Consider the following 22432-nt stretch of genomic DNA (forward strand, 5'->3'; position numbering starts at 1 on the left):
GATTCAATCTTATCAATGGCAGATGGAGGGCATGTTTGAAAACCATTACATAAATCATTATTTTTTTCAATTCTGTCTTTGTCATTGCTTCTGTTCCTCTTTTGTAAGTTGCTTTGGATAAAAGCATAAATGCACATTTAAATATCAAAAGTTAATGTAAAATTACAAGTTTGAACATATATTTACAAGCTTGATGAATTGAACAATCAAACACAGCAGCTTCAGAATTCACATTTGCACAACGACTGGTCATTTATAGGTAATTTATTTTCTCAAGCAAAATGTGAAAGTCTCAAGTTAACCACAGACCATAAATGTACTCATAAATAGCAAACCACTAGTCTAATTTCTGAGGGAACTCATGGAAAATTTGCCTTCCTGATTGGCCTACAAATTGACGTCATGTGCGATTACCGTGATTGGCCTAAAATAGTATAATCAGACAATTATGTGAAATGTCTGACTATCAAAACACTATCCTTTTGCTGCCTTGCAAGCACTTACATTGAATTTGCTATGACAATTTTCCTTCACGTTTTTAAGCATTTCCTGTTGAAACAGGAACAAATCAAAGCTAATAACCTTTAGTTTGTCACTTTTGTAAAATGCACACAATGAAGACACTTTAGATTAATTTGTGGAGGATTTCTTGCCAGCACCTTCACCTTCAGAAATGTCTCCAACTCTTAGTATATGTGCCATTCTACAGAATTGATTCAAAGTCAGAGTTGGAAATTTGTCTTTTTCTACAAATTTTGTATGTATGCAAATTGTATAATATCCAAGGTACACGTTTCTAGTAATTGTGCAGTTAATTTTCATATTGTGTTTTCAGAAAGTTTTGGAATATTTTTCCTCTCCCCAAATTTGTAACTACTGAAACACAATACTACATAATTTAATAAGAAGGATTATATTGGCCTATTAAGTTTTTGTTTGCAACTACCTTGTAAATATATTATTTGCTATTTTATTAAAAAAAGTTCTCACAGGTAAATCAATAACAATTACAATTTTAACAATATTTCAAGTGTAATGTATGAGATTTGTTGTATTTTGAATCCAATTTTTCTTTGTAAAAGTCATAAAGTTTATCATACTGATTTCAAAGTGAAGGATTCATTAGTTTGAATATACATTGAACCAAACACTATCATAACATCTTAGTTGATCATTCAATATATACAGTTGTGGCCAGAATTATTAGACCCCTTCCTAAATATGATCAGATATGACTCTAAAAATAAATCTGCATTGTTTATCCTTTTGATCTTTAATTCATAAAATTAGCAAAAATCTAACCTTTCATTGAAGGAAAAGAATTGAAAGTGGGGGGAAAATAACATTAAGAAATAAATGTTTTTCTCCAAAACACGTTGCCCACAATTATTAGCACCCCTAGAATTTTTTATGAGTAAAATATCTCTGAAGTATATTCCCATTCATATTTAAATTTTTTTAGCTCACCGGGGTGATCATGAACATGAAATTGTCCAGCCATGACTTCCTGTTCCACAGGAATATAAACATGAGGAAACACAAAGGCCAAATTCCCTTAATCATTCATCACAATGAGTAAAACCAAAGAATATAGTTATGATGTGTAGCAAATGATTGTCGAGCTTCACAAAATAGAAAGTAGCTGTAAGAAAATTGCTGAAGCATTGAAAATCCCCATTTCCACTATCAGGGCAATAATTGACAAGTTCCAATCAACTAAAGATGTTACAAATCTGCCTGGAAGAGGACGCGTGTCTAAATCATCCTAATGCGCAGTGAGGAGGAGAGTTTGAGTGGACAAAGACTCTCCAAGGATCACAGCTGGAGAATTGCAGAGATTAGCTGAGTCTTGAATCTCAGAAAGCCTAAAAAAAATTATCAAAAGCACCTACATCCCCACAAGTTGTTCGGGAGGGTTTCAAGAAAAATCCTCTGCTCTCATCCAGAAACAATCTCCAACATATTCAGTTGTCAGACATGACTGGATCTTCAAACGGGACGAGCTTCTATGGTCAGATGAAACTAAAAAAATAGCTTTTTGGCAGCAAACCCACCAGATGGGTTTGGTGCACACATGGATAAAAAGTGCTCCATGTCCACGGTTAAATATACTGCTGGATCTTTAATGTTGTGGGCCTATTTTTGTGCTGGAGGTCCTGGACAACTTGTTCAGATATATCGTATCATGGATTCTATCAAATACCAACAGAAAAAAAATCAAAACCTGACCGCTTCTGCTAGAAATCTTATAATGGGCTGTGGTTGGATCATCCATCGGGACAATGATCCAAAACAAACATCAAAACCAGCACAAAAATGTGTCACTGAGCACAAAATGAAGCTTCTGCCATGGTCTTCCCAGTTCCCTGACCTGAACCCTAAATAAATGAGTGGAGTGAACTGAAGAGAAGAAGCACCATCATGGAGCTGGAATCTGAAGGATCTGGAGAGATTCTGTATGGAGGAATGGTCTCTGATCTCTTGTCAGGTGTTCTCCAAACTCATCAGCCGTTATAGAAGCAGACTCAGAGCTGTTGTCTTGGCAAAAGGAGGTTGCAAAAAGTATTGAATAAAAGGGTGCTAATAATTGTGGGCAACGTGTTTTGGAGAAAAACATTTATTTCATAATGTTATTTCCCCCCCACTTTCTATTCTTTTCCTTCAATGAAAGGTTAGATTTTTGCTAATTTTATGAATTTAAGATCAAAAGGATAAACAATGCAGATTTATTTTTAGAGTCATCTTTGATTATATTTATGAAGGGGTCTAATAATTCTGGCCACAACTGTATGTATGTATGTATATATATATATATATATATATATATATATATTTATTTATTTTTTTTTTTTTTTACTTTTTTTTTTTTTGACAAAACATCCCATGTTTCAGTCGTGTCGCACATTTTTGGTAGTGACAATGTTTTGGTGGTGACCACATCACAGAATTTTTTAACTAACATACTAAAACACTAATGATTTGCATAACTGCACTAAAATTTTGTTTATTTCCTGCTAAATAAACAATTATGTGTTCCCTTTTGTCACTACCAAAACAATGATGTCACTACCGAAACAGTCACGACCAAAACGTGGCAAAGTTTCGGTTATGACAATATTAGATGTTAATGAGCACATACCTAGCACAGTTCTGAACAGTTATACCAAAGACTATAGACCTTATGTAGCCCCGTCCCTTTTCAGCGTTGCGCTCGTTGTCTTTTGACTTCCGGTTTGTATTTCCACAGCGATATTACATTTATGAATGAACTGCTCGTTTTAAAATCTTCCCGATCTACTGAAATTTGTTAAGACATCTGCTTTAAACATAACAATGCTCATGATAACTTTCATTAATTCTACAACAAGTAAATCCACTTAACCAACTAATTATTCTTTGACAGCGATGCCATAGAAATGTACAGAGCTACCGCAAAACGGAAGTTCAAAGACAATTTTATAAAGATGGCGGCGCGCTTGTTTCTCTGGTAAATGAGGTCTATAGAATAACACAAGACGTGTCACTCGTATTGTTTTGAATGGGAAAAAGTGTAACGCGCAATATGGCGGAATAAGTCCCACCTTCTAAATAAGAGCCAATCGCCGACTGGTAAAGTCATCGCGTCACTTCAGCGGCCGTTAGAATCACCGGTTTCTATAGAAACAGTCAGACGCGCGCCTCTGAAGAGACGCGCATTTCGGTCTGCGCATGCGCATTAGCTTGATCCAGCCTGAAAAATAGTTTTTTTGTCATTATTCGAGCGTTTAGAAACCAAATTTATGAGCCGATTGTTGTTAGATTTCATTGGTGATTTCAAATATGAAATTTAATCGTAAGGTTGGCAAACAGTTTTGGAGAATTTGATGTTTCCCCATTCAAAGAGATTGCATGATGCCCAGGATGCCCGAGAGGCGTTTCAAAGATGGCCGGTTATAACTTTGGTTATACACACACAAAAACTAATTTTTATTGAATAACCCCCCCAAAAACAATGATGTCATTTTGGCCGTGACTGTTTCGGTAGTGACAATTTTTGTTACTTTTGAGCCTAGCTCAAAGATGCTAATGAGCACATGGTTAGCTAGCACAGTTCTGAACAGATACACACACACGCAAACTACATTTTATGGAATAACAGCCAAAAAAGTTTGCTTAATTGCAGAATAAAAGTGTTTGGGTAGTGACGTTCCTTAAAGTTACACACAGATTTTCAGACTTCTGAACACATTTCACCTCAAAATGATCTACTCACCATGTAGCTTTGAGAGAGAGGGACACGGGAATATTTCCTGATCAAAAATGTATTAGGCCGTGTGTCCACCAAAGCGTTTTTTCCAGCTCCGAGCGTACTTTTTCAATTGTTTTCAATGGGAGCACCGCGTTTTTTAAACGCCAGGAGCATAACGAGCCGCTGAGCGTCTTTTTTACGCTCAAGCGCTGAGAGCTGGGCGTTTTTTACTGGTCGCCTCGAGTTGAAGAATGTTCAACTTTGAGTAAAACGCTGCTCTCAACAGTCACTTTTTAGCCAGCCATCCAATCAGAGTGAAGGAGGGGCGGGACAAATACAACACCGGCCAACTGATATTCCGTATCATAGCAACAAAGCGTCTCAACGGAAAAAAAAACGCTACGCTGCAGAAGCGCTCTCAAGCGCTCACAGGCGGGCGTTTTAAGCAGAGCGCCTAGCGTTTTCAGCTGGCTAAAAACGCTTTGGTGGACACACGGAAGTGTGGTTAAAATCAGTCTCAGCCAATGGACTAAATCATACACTGTTTCGGTAGTGACATGAAAATGCAGGACACTTTTTTTTTACATAGTTTCATGATTTACAAAGATAATTTTTTTTTTTTTTTTGAACATATTAAGTTGAAATTTAGGGGTTAGGGTTCGGGACAGCCACCTCCCATTTGAAAGTACCCAATAAATTATGATTTTATGTAGGCCTATATTAAGCTTACTGATATTTCAAATATTAATGTGGGATTCAATAGATAATAGAAGGATCTTAGATAACATATAAGATTTGCTTTTTAAATGTGTTTTTTGGTTGTAGAATGACCCATATACAAGAATTTAGAAGCTGTCGTTTTGATTTCATAAGCCCTTTAATGGGGTGCCTTTTGCCCCAGAAAAACCTTTATCAAATCACACCAGCAATAAAAAAAGAGGGCACACACCATATTTTCAGTAGTTTTATTGAAAAATGCCTCCTCTGTTTCAGAAATAAATAAGAAAATAAGGCTGTGGAATTCACAATCTGCAGTTGCAAACATGAAGCAGCAATACTATATAGTCTTGCACGCAAATGCCAAAACTGCATTTGATATTGATAAAACAACAATTACAACAACTATATTCTGGATTAAAAAAGAAAAACAAACTACAAATGAAAATTTAAAAAAAACAAAAAACAAATAATAAAAAAAAACATAATATACAACACAGACATGCAATTCCACCTTTGGTAAAATCAGCTGTGAGGTTAAATCAAACATTCATCCAATATGATCAATATCTGATTTATAATATTGTGATGGAGGGCATGTTTTACTGCAGATGTTAACAAAAAAAAAAAAAAGACAATCTCTCAGGTGAATGAAGACAGAAATGGATAACTAATGTGTATTCATATGAGACATAAATGATGATTGATGAATATGCAGATGGCTGGAAGATGTTAATGTTAATAAATTATCAAACACCTTTCACCTGCACGCTGCGATGTGTGACACGTCAATGATTCCAATCAGACACATTCAATGCGATTTTACAAGCGATGGAGTACAAGTGGAACAGAAAGAAGCTTTGAGGTTACATTAGGAGATTCATGCGTCTGATCTGCTGAATTCACACAGGGTTCGAAGGGTTAAATTATCTGTACAGGCCGTTGGAACGTCAACAAACAAATAACATGAGCCAATGAACTTCCCCTCCTTTTACCACGCTTTCCTTTCAGATCCCGTCTCTGGCAATGACCTCTTGCGCCGTTGGTTTGGTGAAATCTCAAAGTCTTCTTCTGGGATTGGGACTATGCTCTCGGCCTCAGGTGGAAACTGTTCTGCTTGGAGATACGGCAGTGGCCAATTGAGTCACTCAAGCATAAAACGATTGTTACCTTCCTCAGTGTGACTACAGCAAGTGCAAAGGGTTAGAAACTGCTTGTTGGGGAGTTGTAAATAAGTCAGTGCTTTATATATGTACTTCACACACAGTGGGGTCCAGAAGCCAGAAACCTCAAGTGAAAATGCATCCAAATCAGCATAACAATTTGAGAATCACTTGATCTTGTTCTCCAGCATGACTGATAAGGTAATAAATGATCAACCTCACCAACTAGTTTAAAATCTTCTTAATTTTACATCACAAAAATTGTTCCTGTAGCTCACATCAGGGTTCGATTCCCAGGCAGTACAAATGCTGACAACATAAATAACTTGAACATAATCTAAGCAGCCTTGGATAAAGGTGTCTGCCAAATACACAAATCTTGAGGAAGAATCAAATAAAACCATGAGCTTCACAAACTTCAAACTTTGTTTTCCAGATTTAAATGGAAAAAAAAAAAAAAAAGTTTTCAGTGAGGTCTCAGGAGCTGTTTACACGACACCGTGTGCAACTAAAAACGGAAAACTTTTTTATGAGTTTTGGCTGCTCATTTACATGACAATGGAACTTTGGGGGCCTTTTGAAAACAGGGTTCAAAGTGCATGTTTTTTGAAAACGATATTGTTATCGCCTTCGTGTAAACTACAAAAACACAAATGTGTGAAAATTGCGATGTCATTCGCATGCGTATCACATCTATTACATGTTCTTTACAAGGTAAGATCGCCAACTACTGACCTGGCATGCATAATACAACCTTTTTAGTCGTTTTTGCTGATCAATTTAACAATGTTGTCGCCTGTACGCAAAAAAACAAAACTTTTCCATTTTTAGTACATCGTTGTCGTGTAAAAGTACCCTCAGACTTTTGGACGCCACTGTTTGTCTGTGTGTGTCAGTATGTATATACACACACACACACACATACACACTCATACATAAACACTGTAAAATAATGAACACTAATAGTTGCTGATATGGGCAAGTTAATATCAACATGAGAACTTAAATCAAGAATTCAAGCACACGTCCTTTCAGATATTCATCTAAACCCTTACTTACAGCCAATTGAAAGAGAAATGACCTTGCCAAAACAGAAACTAACCTTTAGGAAATGAAACTGGCAAGAAAACTGTGTACATACTAAGAGAGAAAAGAAACCTCAAGGGTCGGATGAACAAAAAGAAACGTGCTTCAAACTAGCCCTGAGCAAAAGTCTGTGAGATCACTTAAGGCACGCAGTAAAATAAGAGGCACTGGTGTCGGCATTCAGCAAGCAGTTGAATTCAAGCTCACTACGAGGGTTAAAACTACTGTGTTTTAGTGGACTGGGATTCAGTTACTAGGCATGATTAGTTTATTTTCAGATAAACAAAACTCTTGGAGTTAACATGCTAAATGACTGTCGATTTGGCTACAGATCCACCTGGTTAGTATTTGTTGTGGTTGCTGGTGTGTTTTTGCGTGTTTTGGTCATGCGTCTCCAGCCGACTGCAGCTTGTTTTCAGTTGTTTTGGCTGCCATCACTGATGCCCGTGGCTGTGAGTTGTTGTTAGTACCCATCCGCAGATCGTAATCTCTGTTTGTTGCTTTTATTTGTTTGTTTGTCAATAGTGTTCGCTTAATCATCTCCGTGGTGGTTATCCGCACAGAGCCCAATAACATGTGATTTTCTCAGGATTTCAAAGTGTAAGCAGCACAGGTGGTTTAGAAAGTTTATGAACCTGGAACAGGCCAAAGAGGGTGTTAGAATTCTTCGCCAGACAAATTACAAACTGAAAATCAGCTTCTGATACTGTGATACTAAGAGTGGGTGAAGATCCCGAGCACATTTCATCCCAAAATCGAAAGAACGGAGAAAAAGAATGATATATTACGTAAAGAAAATGAAGCCTATTTTTAGGGCAATTAAAGGAAATGTCTTTTGTGTTGAAATACTATGCTACCATGCTATACAACGTGAATGCAAACTTTAAAAAGGACCAAAAAAAGATATGACCTCTGCACTTTATTCCAAATCTTCTAAAGTTATATAAGAGCTTTGTGAGAAGAAAAAAAACAACAACTAGTGATTAGTTTGGTTCTCAAGTTCAACTCACAGATTCAATCAGTTTGTACAAACTGACTTGAGAAGATTCTCAGTGAATAACAACTTAAATTTTGGTCTGTTTCTCACACAAAGGTAGCACAAGGCTTTTGAAGAGTTCTTATTCTTCTTATTTTTTGCTTTACCGAAGTGAAAATGACTTTTTTTTTTTTTTTTTTGCACTACACTACCATTAAATTGATTACATTTATTAAAAGTAAAATTCTGAAGGATCATGTGACACTATAGACTGGAGTAATGATGCTGAAAATTCAGCTTTGTAAATTAAAATAAATTACATTTTAAAATACATTCAAATAGAAAACAGCCATTTTAAATTGTAATAATATTTCACAATTTTACTGTTTTTACTGCATTTTTAACAAATACATGCAGTCTCGGTGAGCAGAAGAGACTTAACATTAAAAAAATCTACTGACCTCAAACTTTAGAATGTGTTTATGTCAAAATAAAGCCACAATGCAAAAAAAATCCTAAAAGTCCTAAAAAAAGCTTCATTTTCTTTATCCAAAATGTTCTTCTTTTAATTTTGGGGTGAAATAGGACTTTGACATATGCTTTTGACAGGTTTAGTAAGATTCACCCATGATAATCTGCATTATTCTGCTGAGCATCATCTACTGCTCAGTTCATGCACTGCGTTACACTACACATGCCATTAATGTTATTTCTACTGTCATGCAACAGGCACAGCTAGAACAAGAGGGACGTACCTCTGTAACCCTGTCCGTTATATGGCATACCGACACACTGAGAGGAGTCACAGTAGCCAGGTGGGCCGGGAGGACCACGTACACCGGCGACACCGTTGCGACCGGGTGGACCGCGAGCGCCCGGAGAGCCGCTTGGACCAGGAGGGCCGGTTCTGGACTCACCTGGTGGGCCTAAAGAAATCAGAAAAAATATAAGTATAACTTTACTTGAAGCCTTTATGTATAATGCATTATAACGGTGTTCATAATGTATATAACAATGCATAAAAGTTAAAATACATTACAGTATTTGCAATTCATGCTTTAATGCATTATACTCTCTAAAGGTGTAACAATGAATAAATAAGTACTATAATGTAGTTACAATTATTTATTATGTCATAGAATGCATAATAAGATGCATAACAATGCATAATTAATGCATTAAAAATGCATTATATATAAAGGTGTCAAGTAAAGTGTTACCAAACAATCCTTAAATGTGACACAGTTTCTGTGATGAAAAAGTCTGGAAGAGTTATGCCTGCTCATTTTTTTTAAGTGTTATATAATATAATACACAACACATCCAACTGCTCTGTGCCTAAAAATAAAAGTGGTGGACATGAGATAAAATATAGCATAATCTCTTTCTTAGACAAAGGATAAAGGAAAAAGGAAGAAAACAGGCCAGTAAATCACAGTTTTTCCTGATATTTTCATGACTGTGAGCTAAGCTAGGTAAACGTGTTTCAGCGTATAAATGTGCGCATGAAACATACCAGGTGGTCCGGCGGGTCCTCTCTGTCCTCTCTCTCCAATGCCTGGATTTCCTCTGTCTCCTTTCTCTCCAGCTGGTCCTAATGTAAATGCACACAAACACAGAAATATAAGCCCATATGTGTATATCTGCGTCACAACCTATATGCTGCAGACACACAGGCCTGACTTAACACCCAAATAGTGGATGCTGAAATGCAGAGCATTTTGAATCAGATACATACACTCTTAAAAATAAAGTTTCCAAAAGTTTTCAGTGCTTCCCACAGGTTTGAAATATACTTGCGGTGGTAGCCGGGTGAAAAATCCTCCTATTACCCATGGCACAAAAATGGTCTACTACATGTGAAAAAAACAACAAATAATGTGTGATTTTTAACCATATTTTTATTTATTGAAATTAATTTTAATTACATAGCATACTATTACATTTAATTACATACTAATATTATGCATTATTATGCATTGTAAATTATGCAAAATTTCAGCATTAAATGGTTCTCCTTTTCCTATGTTCTGCTTGCTGTCATATAGTGTCTCTCTCAGTGAATGGGACACAGATTTTACTAGTAAAATTTATATAATGTATAATATATGTCAAATAATCTGAATAATCAAATAACCTGATCCTTCAGATTCTTACAACCATCTGAAACATTTTATATATAAAGGCCATAAAGTAGATATTCATAATTCATCAACTTGGGTTCATTAGCAATCGCTTGGCATAAATCTGCGCTTTTCATTGGTTGAGAATCACTTTGAAGCAGTCTGAAGCGCTGTTGTGCGAGCATGTAGAACTAGTTAATCGATAGCGGATGGTTTCATTATCTTGGGCAGATACAAAAGAATAAGAGAATAAAAACTAATAAAAGCATAAATGTGTCTCCAAATATACTTGGGCGGCTGTTAATATACCTGGGAAGCCCGCCCAAGTAAAGTCCATGTGTGGGAAGCACTGGGTTTGTTTTTTGCAGAGATGTCATAGAAGGACCATTTTCAGATCCCCATGATCCCTTTCAGTGAACAGTACTTAAACCTTTTTTTAAGGGGTGTTCATACCAGGTAGTTAAAGGAACTCAGTTATAGGAATTTGCCACTAGGGCCATCTTCCTGGTTGCATTTGCACCACCACTAGGAACTCTGAAGTGATGTAAGCCGAATGACTGAACGTTAACTGAACTGAAGGACTCCATGATCAGAGCGGTGTGTTTTGTTGTGCGTTGTGGGTTTCGTGATAATGGAGATGGAATGTAGACGTATAAGTTATGTGATTGAAAGAGCAAAAAAGGAGGGCTAAGAGACTAAGGGCCAGATTTACATGAGAGCACAATTCCAAAAAAAGCGCAGATGAGAGTGGAAAGTTCTGTGCGTGATCTACTGACGACGTGCAAATTAATGAACAGACGTAGCCAGATCATTTCCATAATGACCAACACAATCTACCAAGAGTAGCGTAAATTAGACATGTTTTTTTGGGTGGTAAATAATGCCGCAAATACCAGTAAATTGACTAGCGCAAACCTTAGTAAATCACCTTGCATGGTTCATTTAAATACTCTCCTCCCATAAATTTTGCATCTAAAAGAGAAACTCCAACAAATGCATATGCAATAAGGTCAGCCGCAAAAATAACCATGTCCACCCTAACCCTTTTTTAGCGCTAAATTTTCAGTGCGTGTCTTTAGTAAAAGTTTTTAACGCCAAAATTGGGTTTTCGCTGGTGCAAGCTGTTAGCATCTCTGGCCCTAAATCTCCTATTACAACTTCCAGTGCTACACAGGCTGAGAAAAGAGCAACGCCACAGACAAAGGCAACAGCTAAATGCCTTTAACATCAGCTTTCTGTATGTTTGTCTTATAGTTGTTTTACATGTTTGTGGAGTTAGTTTGTGGAGTAAGTACATGTAAACTGTGTGTTAACACAGCTTTTTAAAAATGGATGCCAGTATTTTGTTTAGCATGCGTTCGGCCAATCAATGTACACTTACGTCACTGGTAGATCCTATCGAGCTGAGTTAGACCCTACTCTGAAGTAGAAGCTAATTTAGTTCCCGCAAAGGGTGTTCCTATAACTAAAATCTTTCCCAGTTCCTGTGGTGCGAACATGGCAAAGAGCGGGTACTTCCGGCAATAGTTATAGAAACTATGAAACGTTCCTCCCTTTAGTGTGAAGAACATTTTAATAATCCAAAGAACATTTTTCCACTATTAAGATTATGGAATATTATGGATATGGAAAAGTTCAATGGAATTTTCCTGTAAAGAACCTTTATTTTTAAGAGTGTATAAGGTTTCCTATTTATTTAGACAGTAAACCGCATGAAAGCTCACAAGGCATCAATTATTTGTTTTAGCATTTCTACATATACTGTACAGTGAAGGGCAGAAGTCCAAACTAACCACAGTTCTTGAGGCTAATTAAAATCGCATGGCTGTGTTTGGCACAGTTTTTTGTTTTTGTTTTGATTTTGGTTGTTGTTTTAGGTACCTCGTTCTCCCTGCCGACCAGGCAACCCTGGACTACCAGGAAGGCCGTTCCTGCCCATTCGACCAGGTTCTCCACGTGGTCCCTCGGGTCCGGGAGGTCCGGGAGGGCCGGACGGGCCTGGACTGTTACTGTGATAGTTGTTGGGGATCTGGTTCAGCATTTCGTTGAATCGACCCATTTGTCCTGTAAAATGTGAAACAGTGGATTATAATGCAACCCATGGTATAACCTGCATACGCATATCATGGTTTACAACATCTTGTAGCCATGAGTGCGCTACCGTTCAAAAAATTTGGGGTCAGAAACATTTCTGAAGGATCATGTGACACTGAAGACTGGAGTAATGATGCTGAAATTCAGCTTTGCATCACAGGAATAAATTACATTTTAAAATATATTTACATAGATAACAGTTATTTTAAATTGTAATAATATGTCACTATATTACTGTATTTTGAATAAATGCATCCTTTGTGAGATATGCATCGAAATGCATTACCGTTCACGAGCTGTTCGCAGACTTGTCTGGCAATGGAGCGCATCATGCTCTGAGACGCGAAATCTCCCTAGGAGGATGAATATGAGATGTTAACATCTCCTCCACTCAAACTCTTATAAAATGATGAAAGCAGATATTAAAATCATCACTCACTCTCTCTCCTTTGTCTCCTTTAAGCCCAGAAGGTCCCTGTATGAATGAAAATCATATTTATCTTTAAATAGACTCTGACGCATCCAAACATGAGCTAAAATTACTTGCCGACTCTTCATTTATGCCCTAAACCGCACTGTGCATTTCAGTGAGTAAATATTTATTGAACTGCAAACAATGTGGATCTTGTTAGACTATTTACTTTTTTAACTTGCACTTTTTGAATTTCCATTTCGAAAGAAAAGCCAATAATAGTCTCAATGTGTTCAGTTAAAACTCATAGAAAGCTGCCACTCATGTTTTGTAAGACTAAACAATTAAACTATTAAAAGAAACGTGTATAGAGCTATAAAATTATTGTAAAGCAGCTCAGATAATTTGATGAGAAATTAGTTCATATTGAGATCTCTGATTTTAGATTGCAGACTATCCTGGAAAATATAAACACAGTTTGAGAAATTGTTGAGATGTCTTCTGAAAGTCTAAAAGAAACACGTGTGAAGTTACTGGGGTCTTTTTCTCAGAAGAAAAATCAGCAGGAGACTTTGGCAGAAGTCTCTTTTCGCTCTTAAACAATAGCAATATTTAAGAGTTTTTCTTGCCTCCTGCCATGTGCATTTTGACTAATTTAGAAAATTAGTGGCAGTGACAGAGTCGTGCTGTTGTATGTCCATGAAAACCAGAAGGTTTCATACCGGAACACCTGTATCTCCATTCTTTCCAGGCTTTCCAGTAGGTCCTGGCATTCCAGGGGCTCCTGGGGGTCCCTGAACAAAAGAATAACAGCTCTGGACTTCAGCAAAACAGATGTCTGCAATACAGTCTCACATCTGAGCAAAAGAAAACAAATTTAACAACACTCCCTCCCCTCAAAAAAATCAAGACATACCATTGGTCCTTGTGGGCCTGTGGATCCTGCCAGCCCCTCCTTCCCTGGGGGTCCCTGCATTGATAACATACATGCACAAATCTGCATTAGACTGATAACACACATGCATGTTCAAATCCACATGTACCATGTTAATGGGTGAAACATCTGTGTTGTATTTCACCCCAAAATGAAAATAAAGAATATGAAGCCCTTTTTAAGGATTATTGAGATCTTTTGCATTGTGACACTGTTTTCATAACAATTAAGCATCATCATCATTCATTAAGCGTCAATCATTACTGTAATGCAGTAATAAAAATGATCCTACACTGCTATTTGTTTTTCAGTAAAACATTACATATGTAGCGCATTTAAAACAACAAAGTTGACCAAAGTGCTTCACAGTATAATAATAAAATAAAATAATAGCAGCATAAATTAAAGGCAGTAAAGCTATACACATTTAATGTATGCAACTGTACTGTACAACTGTATAAAATGTAAATTAAATATATGTGCTGTACATTGAACAGTCTTCACTCACCCTTATTCCAGCCGGTCCAATAGGCCCGATGGCACCAGCCGGTCCCGGTGGACCCTGAAAGAAAGAATGGAAGAAAAACAAAAGCTAAAACTAACAGACTCAGAGCCAGAGCCTCACACCAGTTTCACATTAGCACAGGTCGCTTACCTCCGACCAAACAAATGAATCTACTTTACACAAACAATTTCCCCCAACACACAAGATGATATCCTAACATTTCGTTCTTGCTAGCTTTCTTTCTGTCTTTCTTTCTCTTTGTCAATCCTGCTTCTCCTTTGATGTTTTGGCATTAGATTTACAGGGTACTTAATATATTCCAGATCCGTTTTACTGGCCGTTATAAACCCCGGCTGCATTCTCTGCAAGTCATTAAATGCATGTTGTTATAGCAACTCCTCCAACATGGTCACCTGCATGGCTCGGCCCACTCTTCATTAAGAGGGATCGGATATCACAGTGAAGAATTTACAAAATGACCATATAGTATAATCACAACTGTGAGAAAACCTTCTGCCTTTTTTGCGTCCCTCTTAATTTGTTCATTAATGCAAATAAACTTCTCGTTTGCTTTTAAACCGGATTAGCATGACGCTACCAATCCCTCGTTTTTCAGTCTCAGGAACCAGTTGTACTTGTTCATAGTGTTGTGCTGATTTGTCTCATAATCACCTTTGTGCTATTCTAGACTTCCCTTAGATGAATGTCCATAGTGTTCTTTTTCATAATGGGAAAAATTACAAAAATCACAATGAAAGTAGTCCATTAAGTCTTCTGAAGTCATATGAGGAAAGTCGTTATTCACAGAAAATCCACTCTTCCTTTTGCAGATATCAAGTATCATTTGAATAGTGATTTATTCAGTCAGTTATCACTTGGCTTCAGATTTCAATACAAGTCATATGGACATTTATGATACCCTTATGGTGTCTTTTCTGACTCAAAAGCATGAAGGAGAGTGCATTCAGCAATCCATCGCATTTGGTGTTGCGTGGAAGAAATAAAGTCATACAATTTTGGAATGATGGACAGATGGATGGATGGATTGATGGATGGATGAATGGATGGATGGACGGATTATATGGATAGATAGATAGATAGATAGATAGATGGATAGATGGATAGATGGATGGATGGATGGATGGATGGATGGATGGATGGATGGATTATATAGATAGATAGATAGATAGATAGATAGATGGATGGACGGATTATATGGATAGATAGATAGATAGATAGATAGATAGATAGATAGATAGATAGATAGATAGATAGATAGATAGATAGATAGATAGATAGATAGATAGATAGATAGATAGATAGATAGATGCCATGTCTACAAAAACACATTTTTTGCTTTTCAGAGAACAAAAATAAATCACATGATCCCCTTCACTAGCTCCACACATGCTCCAGCTCTAAACAGTCCAACTAAAGAAACAGGAGAGTTTAATGGAGAACCACAAAGTGGCACAGATTAGGACTCGTCTAAATTACAGCCCCAACCCACATTTTATCTTGTGGCGTGATCTACAACTATTGTTCAGCGCTGCCTCCCAGCCATCCCCCCTCCTGAGTTATGATCTAACGTTTGCCACATGGAGCCCATCCAGAGAGGTAGCGCAGGCTGTAGAGAGCGAATAATCCTCCCATTTCCTCCCTAAAACTCGGGCAGAGCAACACTTACTTTCTGTCCAGGTAAGCCAGCATCGCCTGGATCCCCCTTTGGACCTGGACGACCCTGTGTGGGGAAAAAAAAAGGAAAAAGACCTGTCAAAAATGCACCCCAAAGTTTTGGTAAAAAGCTTAAGTGTGATCCAAACAAAAATGAAACACATAAATCAGATCAGAGAACAAGGCTGAGAGACAAAGAGTGATTTGAGAGATGTGTCTCATTCTAAAAACAAGATGGAAAACTAGATTTCTAGTCTTTGTCTGTGGTTGTTAAGTCCAGGTCTCGAGATATGGATTTAGTTTCTTCTTCAATGTAAAGGCAGAATGGGCCTAAAATGATAATGTTAACTAAAATATTTTAATAATTGTTCTAATTATACAAGAATAGGAAAGTCCACACTACAATTATAACAATAATAACACAGAATAACAATATTGTTGGAAACGCTTTCAAAATGATTTTTTTTCAAACTGATGAACAATAAAAACACTGACAGCCAATCAGAAGTTTAAAGAGCTCGATAATTTAAACCAAAAGAAGACAAAACTGCAGCTATAATAAACAGAACATTATCATGCATTGGTGTGGATGCTAATATAGTTATATTTATAGTTATTGTTCTTGGTGTGAATGGGCCTTAAGTCTGTATGATTTGTACTGTTTTGCTGTAAAGATGCAGTCACATTAGCAAAACTTTGCAGGCAAAGTAGATCCAAAAGTGCAATGATGCATGAAGCACCTTTTACTCAGAGGTTACTTCCAAACCAAGCAACATTATTTTTTAACATTTATTATAGCTTGTCAAATGTGCCCTTATTTGGGTGTGAGCAAAAACACGCCGTTTTTGTGTGTGTCCCTTTGAATGCAAATGAGCCAGCCTGGCCCCCTTTCCAGAAGAGGGCGGAGCTTTAACAGCTCGTACTTCAACAACAACAAAACTGGACAATCTCACGCAGCCAAAATGTCAGAAATTGTCAGTAATGGTGTTCAGCCTTATATGTTCGAATCGTAGCCGTTGCAATTTGATATCGTGCAGCCCTAAACCACACTCCTCTCCTCCAGCCACAATCTGAGGAATCATTCACATAGAGCGAGTTACACACTGACGTTTCATACTTATGGTTGTTGGTTTGTTTCAAATCCTTAACTCAAAGTATGAGCAATAGTAATTGTAATGCTTGCAAACAGCACTAAAACGCAGCAGCTGAAACTGAGAGGGGAATAAATCCAGTGAGATTTGTGTGCTAGCAGCAGGATCAGGCGGTTTTAAGTGCTCTGATGAGCGTAAAGCCCCCAGACACACAGGAATGCTGAATCCAGAGCTCGCTGCCATAATTATGCCTCCGCCACAACTATAATAAATAGCCTGAACAATCCCTGTTTGGTGTGTGGAAGGATTTAAAGCCTGCTACTGACATCTGACTGTGTGAGGAGACAATCGACAAATGATGAAAATCGAGATGGACTTACAGCCTCGCCCGGGATGGAGAGCCCACTAGGGCCCTGTGGTCCTGGAGGGCCCATCGGACCAGGCAAACCCATGTCTCCACGTGGGCCAACCGGACCCTGCAGGAACAAACAGAATCAGGATTTCAAAGTTCCATGCTGTAGATAAAATTGATGAATAAGCTATAATGTACAGGTTAAGACAGAACAGAGAAGGAAAATCAGACTTACAACTTGGCCGGTTTCTCCTCTCTCCCCTCGTGGTCCTTTGCTTCCTGGAGCACCCTGGGAAAAGAGAAATTACAGAGAGAACAGTGCCATCAATCCAACCAATAATAATGTAAACATGTTAACTATGAATTCAAATTTTGATTAACATTTTTAAATGCAAACCAAACCATATTATGCAACAATATTACGAACTAAAAAAGTTGACTTACCACTGGCCCCTGAGGCCCCTGGGGTCCCGTGCTGTCTGAAGAGCATGTGCAGGCGTTGGGAAGAGCTGGACACTTGGATTCATCTCTCTGAAGAGAACAAAAACCATAAGAACAAATGGCAGCCACCTACAAATTATTTGCTAATTTTGCATGTGCATTGTGTTGATGTCTAACTCATGGACATTTAGATGTTCTGAAAGGCATTGTATATGTACAATAAATGAAAATCTGGTTAGTGACATGACCAGACTGATAACCAAAGGGTTGTAGGTTCAACCTCTTGAAGGGCAAATGACCTTACTACAACAACTACTCTATCTGTGTCCTTCAAACATAATCATAAGTTTATCATCAAGCAAAAAACAAAACAATAAGTTATGCTGAAACACTAAATATAATGGTAGAAGTAATGAAATAATGAAATGTCAGAGTTTGACAGTCAACGTCATAAATATTGAAATGAACACAAAGAAAATTCAATACCATACCAACACCGTTTTACCATAATGTTGGGAATTTGGCAAAAAAAGAGGTTTGCATGTCACAGGCCGTTCAGTAAGTTAGACAAAATAGTGGAATACAAAATATTATTGGATGTTTAAGCTGTTAGTCATTTATCTGTCATAAGGTCAATTGTCACTGTAGCTTTAAACAAGTTACTTACTGTAACCCAACAGCCAGATTGTTTATATTATACGTAAATGTACTGCAAATCTCCTTAGATAAAAGTCTGCTAAAAATTATTAATACCACATAAGATTAAAACCTCCTGTGTTTTGACTGTCAGAAATACCATAAGGAAATTCAAAGTATTTAATAATTTGCTTATGGAAGACTAAAAATATAATAAAGATTTTGGACACAGCTGGTCTCATGGTTTGCATTACAGACACATATTCGCAACCCTGTACCGAAGTCACTTGAGTTCAACCATTTTACACTTTAAAACTAAAAACCACAAACGAATAGCAGTGAAATATCTCTTTTAAAACCCTTCTGTTGTTGACAAATCAAATAACAAGGAAGAGTGCTGAACGAGAGATCAAAGAAAGGAAATGCTGTAACAATAGCGAGCGGTTTAGCTGAGCACATGTTAAATTTCATGCCATCGGGAGGCATCAGAAACATACTGAATATTAAGACAGACCTGCGTGGGCAGATGAAGCTAAAAAAGATATCAAACTGCATGACAGTCATTTGCTTTTAATTCAACATGACTTTAAAGCAAGAGCAGTCTGGGGTTAAGAGCCTTGCTTAAGGCCACAATGATCAAAGGCATGGTGTGGGATGTAAACAGTGTGGTTCATGGGTCATCTGTTCCTGAAATTTAACCCAGCGTTTGGGCTTTTGACCTTTGTGTAACCCTAGGTAAGGTTGCACCAACCGTTTCTTACTTAAATACGCTACAAAAACACACTACAGGCTTAGTATCAACATTGTAAAATGGATTTTTCAAAATTGTAAATAAGACAAAGTTTATTGGAGTATGTTTTAAGAAAATACTATTTCAGTCTTTCTACTTCAAAATCTCAAGCTTAATTCAATGTTTTACCATTTTTTGTGAAATCTACTAGCAATTTCTGAGTGAAAATTGCTTTTTCAGTGTACTAGCTAGTTTGTAACTAACTCTGTATGTTATTCGGTTGCACAATTTGTTCTTAAAGCAGAACATACCGTAGTTAGTAAGTCGCAAGCTTTCCATAAAGTAATGCATATTCGCATAATAAAACATTTACCCCTGTATTGTGATCCAATAGCAGCCTATAAATACGTGAGCACAAGTTGTGTCGAAATGCTGTGAATTTTAGTTCATTCTTGATTCTAATTTCTTTTGCCTCACATAACAGTAAAAATACGATTTGTAAATAACATTTAGAAACTCTGTTTGAAAATAATTATGATCAATAAATAAATAATGATACAAAAGAAACATAAGAAATGATTTGCAATGCACAACACTGACTGATGCACACTGTTTAGGTTGGTTTTGTGTTGAAGAGCTGCTAACAAAGCAATTGATTCATATAATGTTCTCTCTTTTAAAATGTAAACAAGTGTAAATGTAAACATCATAATGTATGTTCAAAGCAGAGGTCTTCGACCCTGCTCCTGGAGACTCACTGCCCTGCAAAGTTTCTATCTAACCTGCTTTATCTTGTGATTTTCAAGCGATCCTGAGAGTTTGGTTAGCTGGTTTAGGTGTGTTTGATTAAACTCTGCAGGACAGTGGTTCTCCAGGAGCAGGGTCGGAGACCTAAAGTACTCTAAAGGATTGAAATCTGTCAGGTAAATCAAGAGTTTACTGATGCAATTCAGTGTATCTACTCTTTTATTCCAACCATTACTCTTGGTCGAAGGCTTCCGTATTTAAATGTACATTTTAAATCATTTTAATTGTGCAACGAAAAAATATTCAGTAGTGTGTAAATTAGTGCCCATTTAGGTCAAAACGCACAGCTGGTGCAAGTGGCCCCTTATCTCTAGAGGCTTTCTTAAAGTCTTCACTTACCATTGAAGGAAGGTCACAACATCTGTCCCTGCTGGTCCAGCCGAGACTGCACACAATGTCAAACATCTGGAGCTGAAACTGCTCAACCAGAGAGAAAACGGATGTTACACGTGTCTTTGATAAAAGCTTGCATTTTCAAATATGGGGCTCAGGCGCCCTATTAAAAGGATCCAGGGTGGAAAGAGCGAGAGAGTGTTGAGCTCTCGGTCAACGCGTGATAACAAAAGTTGTGTTTTTGTACATAAGGTGCAACTCACCGTTGCTGTTTCTCCTTTTGATCCGATAGATTTGGACATTTTGCCAAGCACTTGAAATCCATCCATCGATGTGTTTCCTGCTGGTTTAATCTCCTTCTCAGCCACTTCCTGGCAGTCCACGTTCAGCTTGACACTCTTGGAAGACACCAGGATGTGGAGCTGGAATAAAAGAAGATTGTTAGATGTTCAAGCTTATAACTGACTCAGGGGTCAATTTAAAGGAAGAATTTGTTTCATCTTCAGCAATGTGAATCATTAAATAAGTCTCCTTGGCAGTTTTCTATTGTTGTTTTTAACTCCAAGAGCTCCAGGCCTTAATTAGGGATTTCTGGGAGTCTCTCCGGTCAAAGGGAGTGTTCTGGCCAGAGGCGCATATAAAAACCAGCAAGTTCTTTCTCCACCAAATTCATCCTGACACGCTCAAGGCGATGATAACAGAGAGTCCATTGTAAAGTACTTTTACAGAGAAATTTGGAAAAGATTAACAGCAGCTAACAAGAGTGTAAACAAATACATCACCGCATATTAACGCTTAAATACATCGACAGTGGGACTGTCAAATCATCCAGCAGATTTCCCATCTGATCTGAAGCAGCCTCTTCCTCTCTGGATTGACAAACATTTGAGGGGCAAATTCACTAAATAGCTGCACCCCTTCAGTACAGATACATACATAAACTAGCATATATAAAGCATCATACTTTTCAGCCTCCAATCTATGCAAATAAGGTTGATTATGAGACTATTCAAAAACATTTAAAAAATAGCCCAAAACGTTTGAATGGTAGTGTACTTTTACTCCTCTTGATCTTACCAAAATTTGGTGAACTTCAGACCACAATGGTCACAGTTATTTAAAGCTTTTTGCTGTACAAAACAAATCTAACAAATCTGAGAATGAGGGTACCAAACAGGTTGCACAAAATGGTTAAATGTAGTCATACACTTTGAGCTACTCTGCCTAGAATCATGGTTCTGCAATCATTTGATTAGTCAGTCATGCTAATTGTGTTTCTCAGGCTGCATGTGATGTGTTTGGCTCTGTAATGGCTGCTTGGCACTATATTTCTTAGTGAATTGCCTCCTTAGAGTTTTTCAGATCTCTGATCCACGTAATCAATGTACACGGATATTCCCTGTTCACCACAGCGCATGATGAAGTTGTTCCTCCATATGCCATGGACCATCGGGCTGCCAAGTCTTAAAAACCAGCTGAATGCTGCAGTGTAATCACATTTCTCTACCGCAAGCTAATGGAAGAGTTCAGAACAGGACTTATGCTATGGATTGGGAATGGATTGGAAATTTGTGGTAAGCAGATTGAGGAGATGCGATTCTGATCTGACCACATACTATAAGATTGGTCAGTTTTAGTAAACATGCTGAAGGCCTGAGATACACTGATGTTTACCTCACTATTGGGCTGAACAAAGCAAAAAAGACATGATATTCATTAGAACGATGAAGGGATTGTTATGGAGCCAGACCACCATTTTTCTATGAGGGCCTAAACCAGTTTTCTTTCGAGTCTCTTCACAAACTGCCTATCAAACCTAGTCAATATCAAAACAAGCATGACATCATTAGTCTTCTTAAATGTGGTACATATTATCTAAAGCTTTCCCTGTGGCACATGATTACTTTCTATTTAGCCTGGAGGTCTCTTCTGTTCTCAATTATTATATTCCATACGGAATAATATCATACAGCTTACTGCATAATACACAGTATAAACTGTAATAATATAACTACTTTAAAAACGATAGTATGTGAAACAGAACACATTATGCAATGATTAACATTTCATACATTTGTGTTTACATGCTATTTTAGGGTTTAGTTTTGAAAACTAGTGCTGTCAATAGAA

At 37.4% G+C, this 22432-nt stretch overlaps 1 protein-coding gene across 5 annotated transcripts in view; it reads right to left on the bottom strand.

The window, feature by feature from the left end:
• Window positions 1-5179: 5179 nt before the first annotated feature.
• col12a1b (collagen, type XII, alpha 1b) overlaps window positions 5180-22432 on the bottom strand; it is a 72670-nt gene continuing 55417 nt past the window's right edge. For 4 of the 5 annotated variants that reach the window (XM_048208032.1, XM_048208030.1, XM_048208031.1 and 1 more), the window contains 15 exons: window positions 20566-20724; window positions 20309-20386; window positions 17800-17886; window positions 17591-17644; window positions 17384-17479; window positions 15926-15979; window positions 14242-14295; window positions 13716-13769; window positions 13522-13593; window positions 12827-12862; window positions 12674-12740; window positions 12175-12357; window positions 9687-9764; window positions 8926-9096; window positions 5180-6058 (listed from right to left, as the gene is read on the bottom strand). In XM_048208032.1, coding sequence (XP_048063989.1) covers window positions 5937-6058; window positions 8926-9096; window positions 9687-9764; window positions 12175-12357; window positions 12674-12740; window positions 12827-12862; window positions 13522-13593; window positions 13716-13769; window positions 14242-14295; window positions 15926-15979; window positions 17384-17479; window positions 17591-17644; window positions 17800-17886; window positions 20309-20386; window positions 20566-20724 — 1365 coding nt within the window. In that variant the 3' untranslated portion in view covers window positions 5180-5936. Of the gene's footprint in view, window positions 7830-8925; window positions 9097-9686; window positions 9765-12174; window positions 12358-12673; window positions 12741-12826; window positions 12863-13521; window positions 13594-13715; window positions 13770-14241; window positions 14296-15925; window positions 15980-17383; window positions 17480-17590; window positions 17645-17799; window positions 17887-20308; window positions 20387-20565; window positions 20725-22432 lie in introns of all 5 variants that reach the window. The other variant, XM_048208033.1, reaches the window with a different exon arrangement.

This window comes from Megalobrama amblycephala, linkage group LG11, assembly GCF_018812025.1.
Source record: "Megalobrama amblycephala isolate DHTTF-2021 linkage group LG11, ASM1881202v1, whole genome shotgun sequence".
In the NCBI taxonomy this organism is placed as follows: Eukaryota; Metazoa; Chordata; class Actinopteri; order Cypriniformes; family Xenocyprididae; genus Megalobrama; species Megalobrama amblycephala.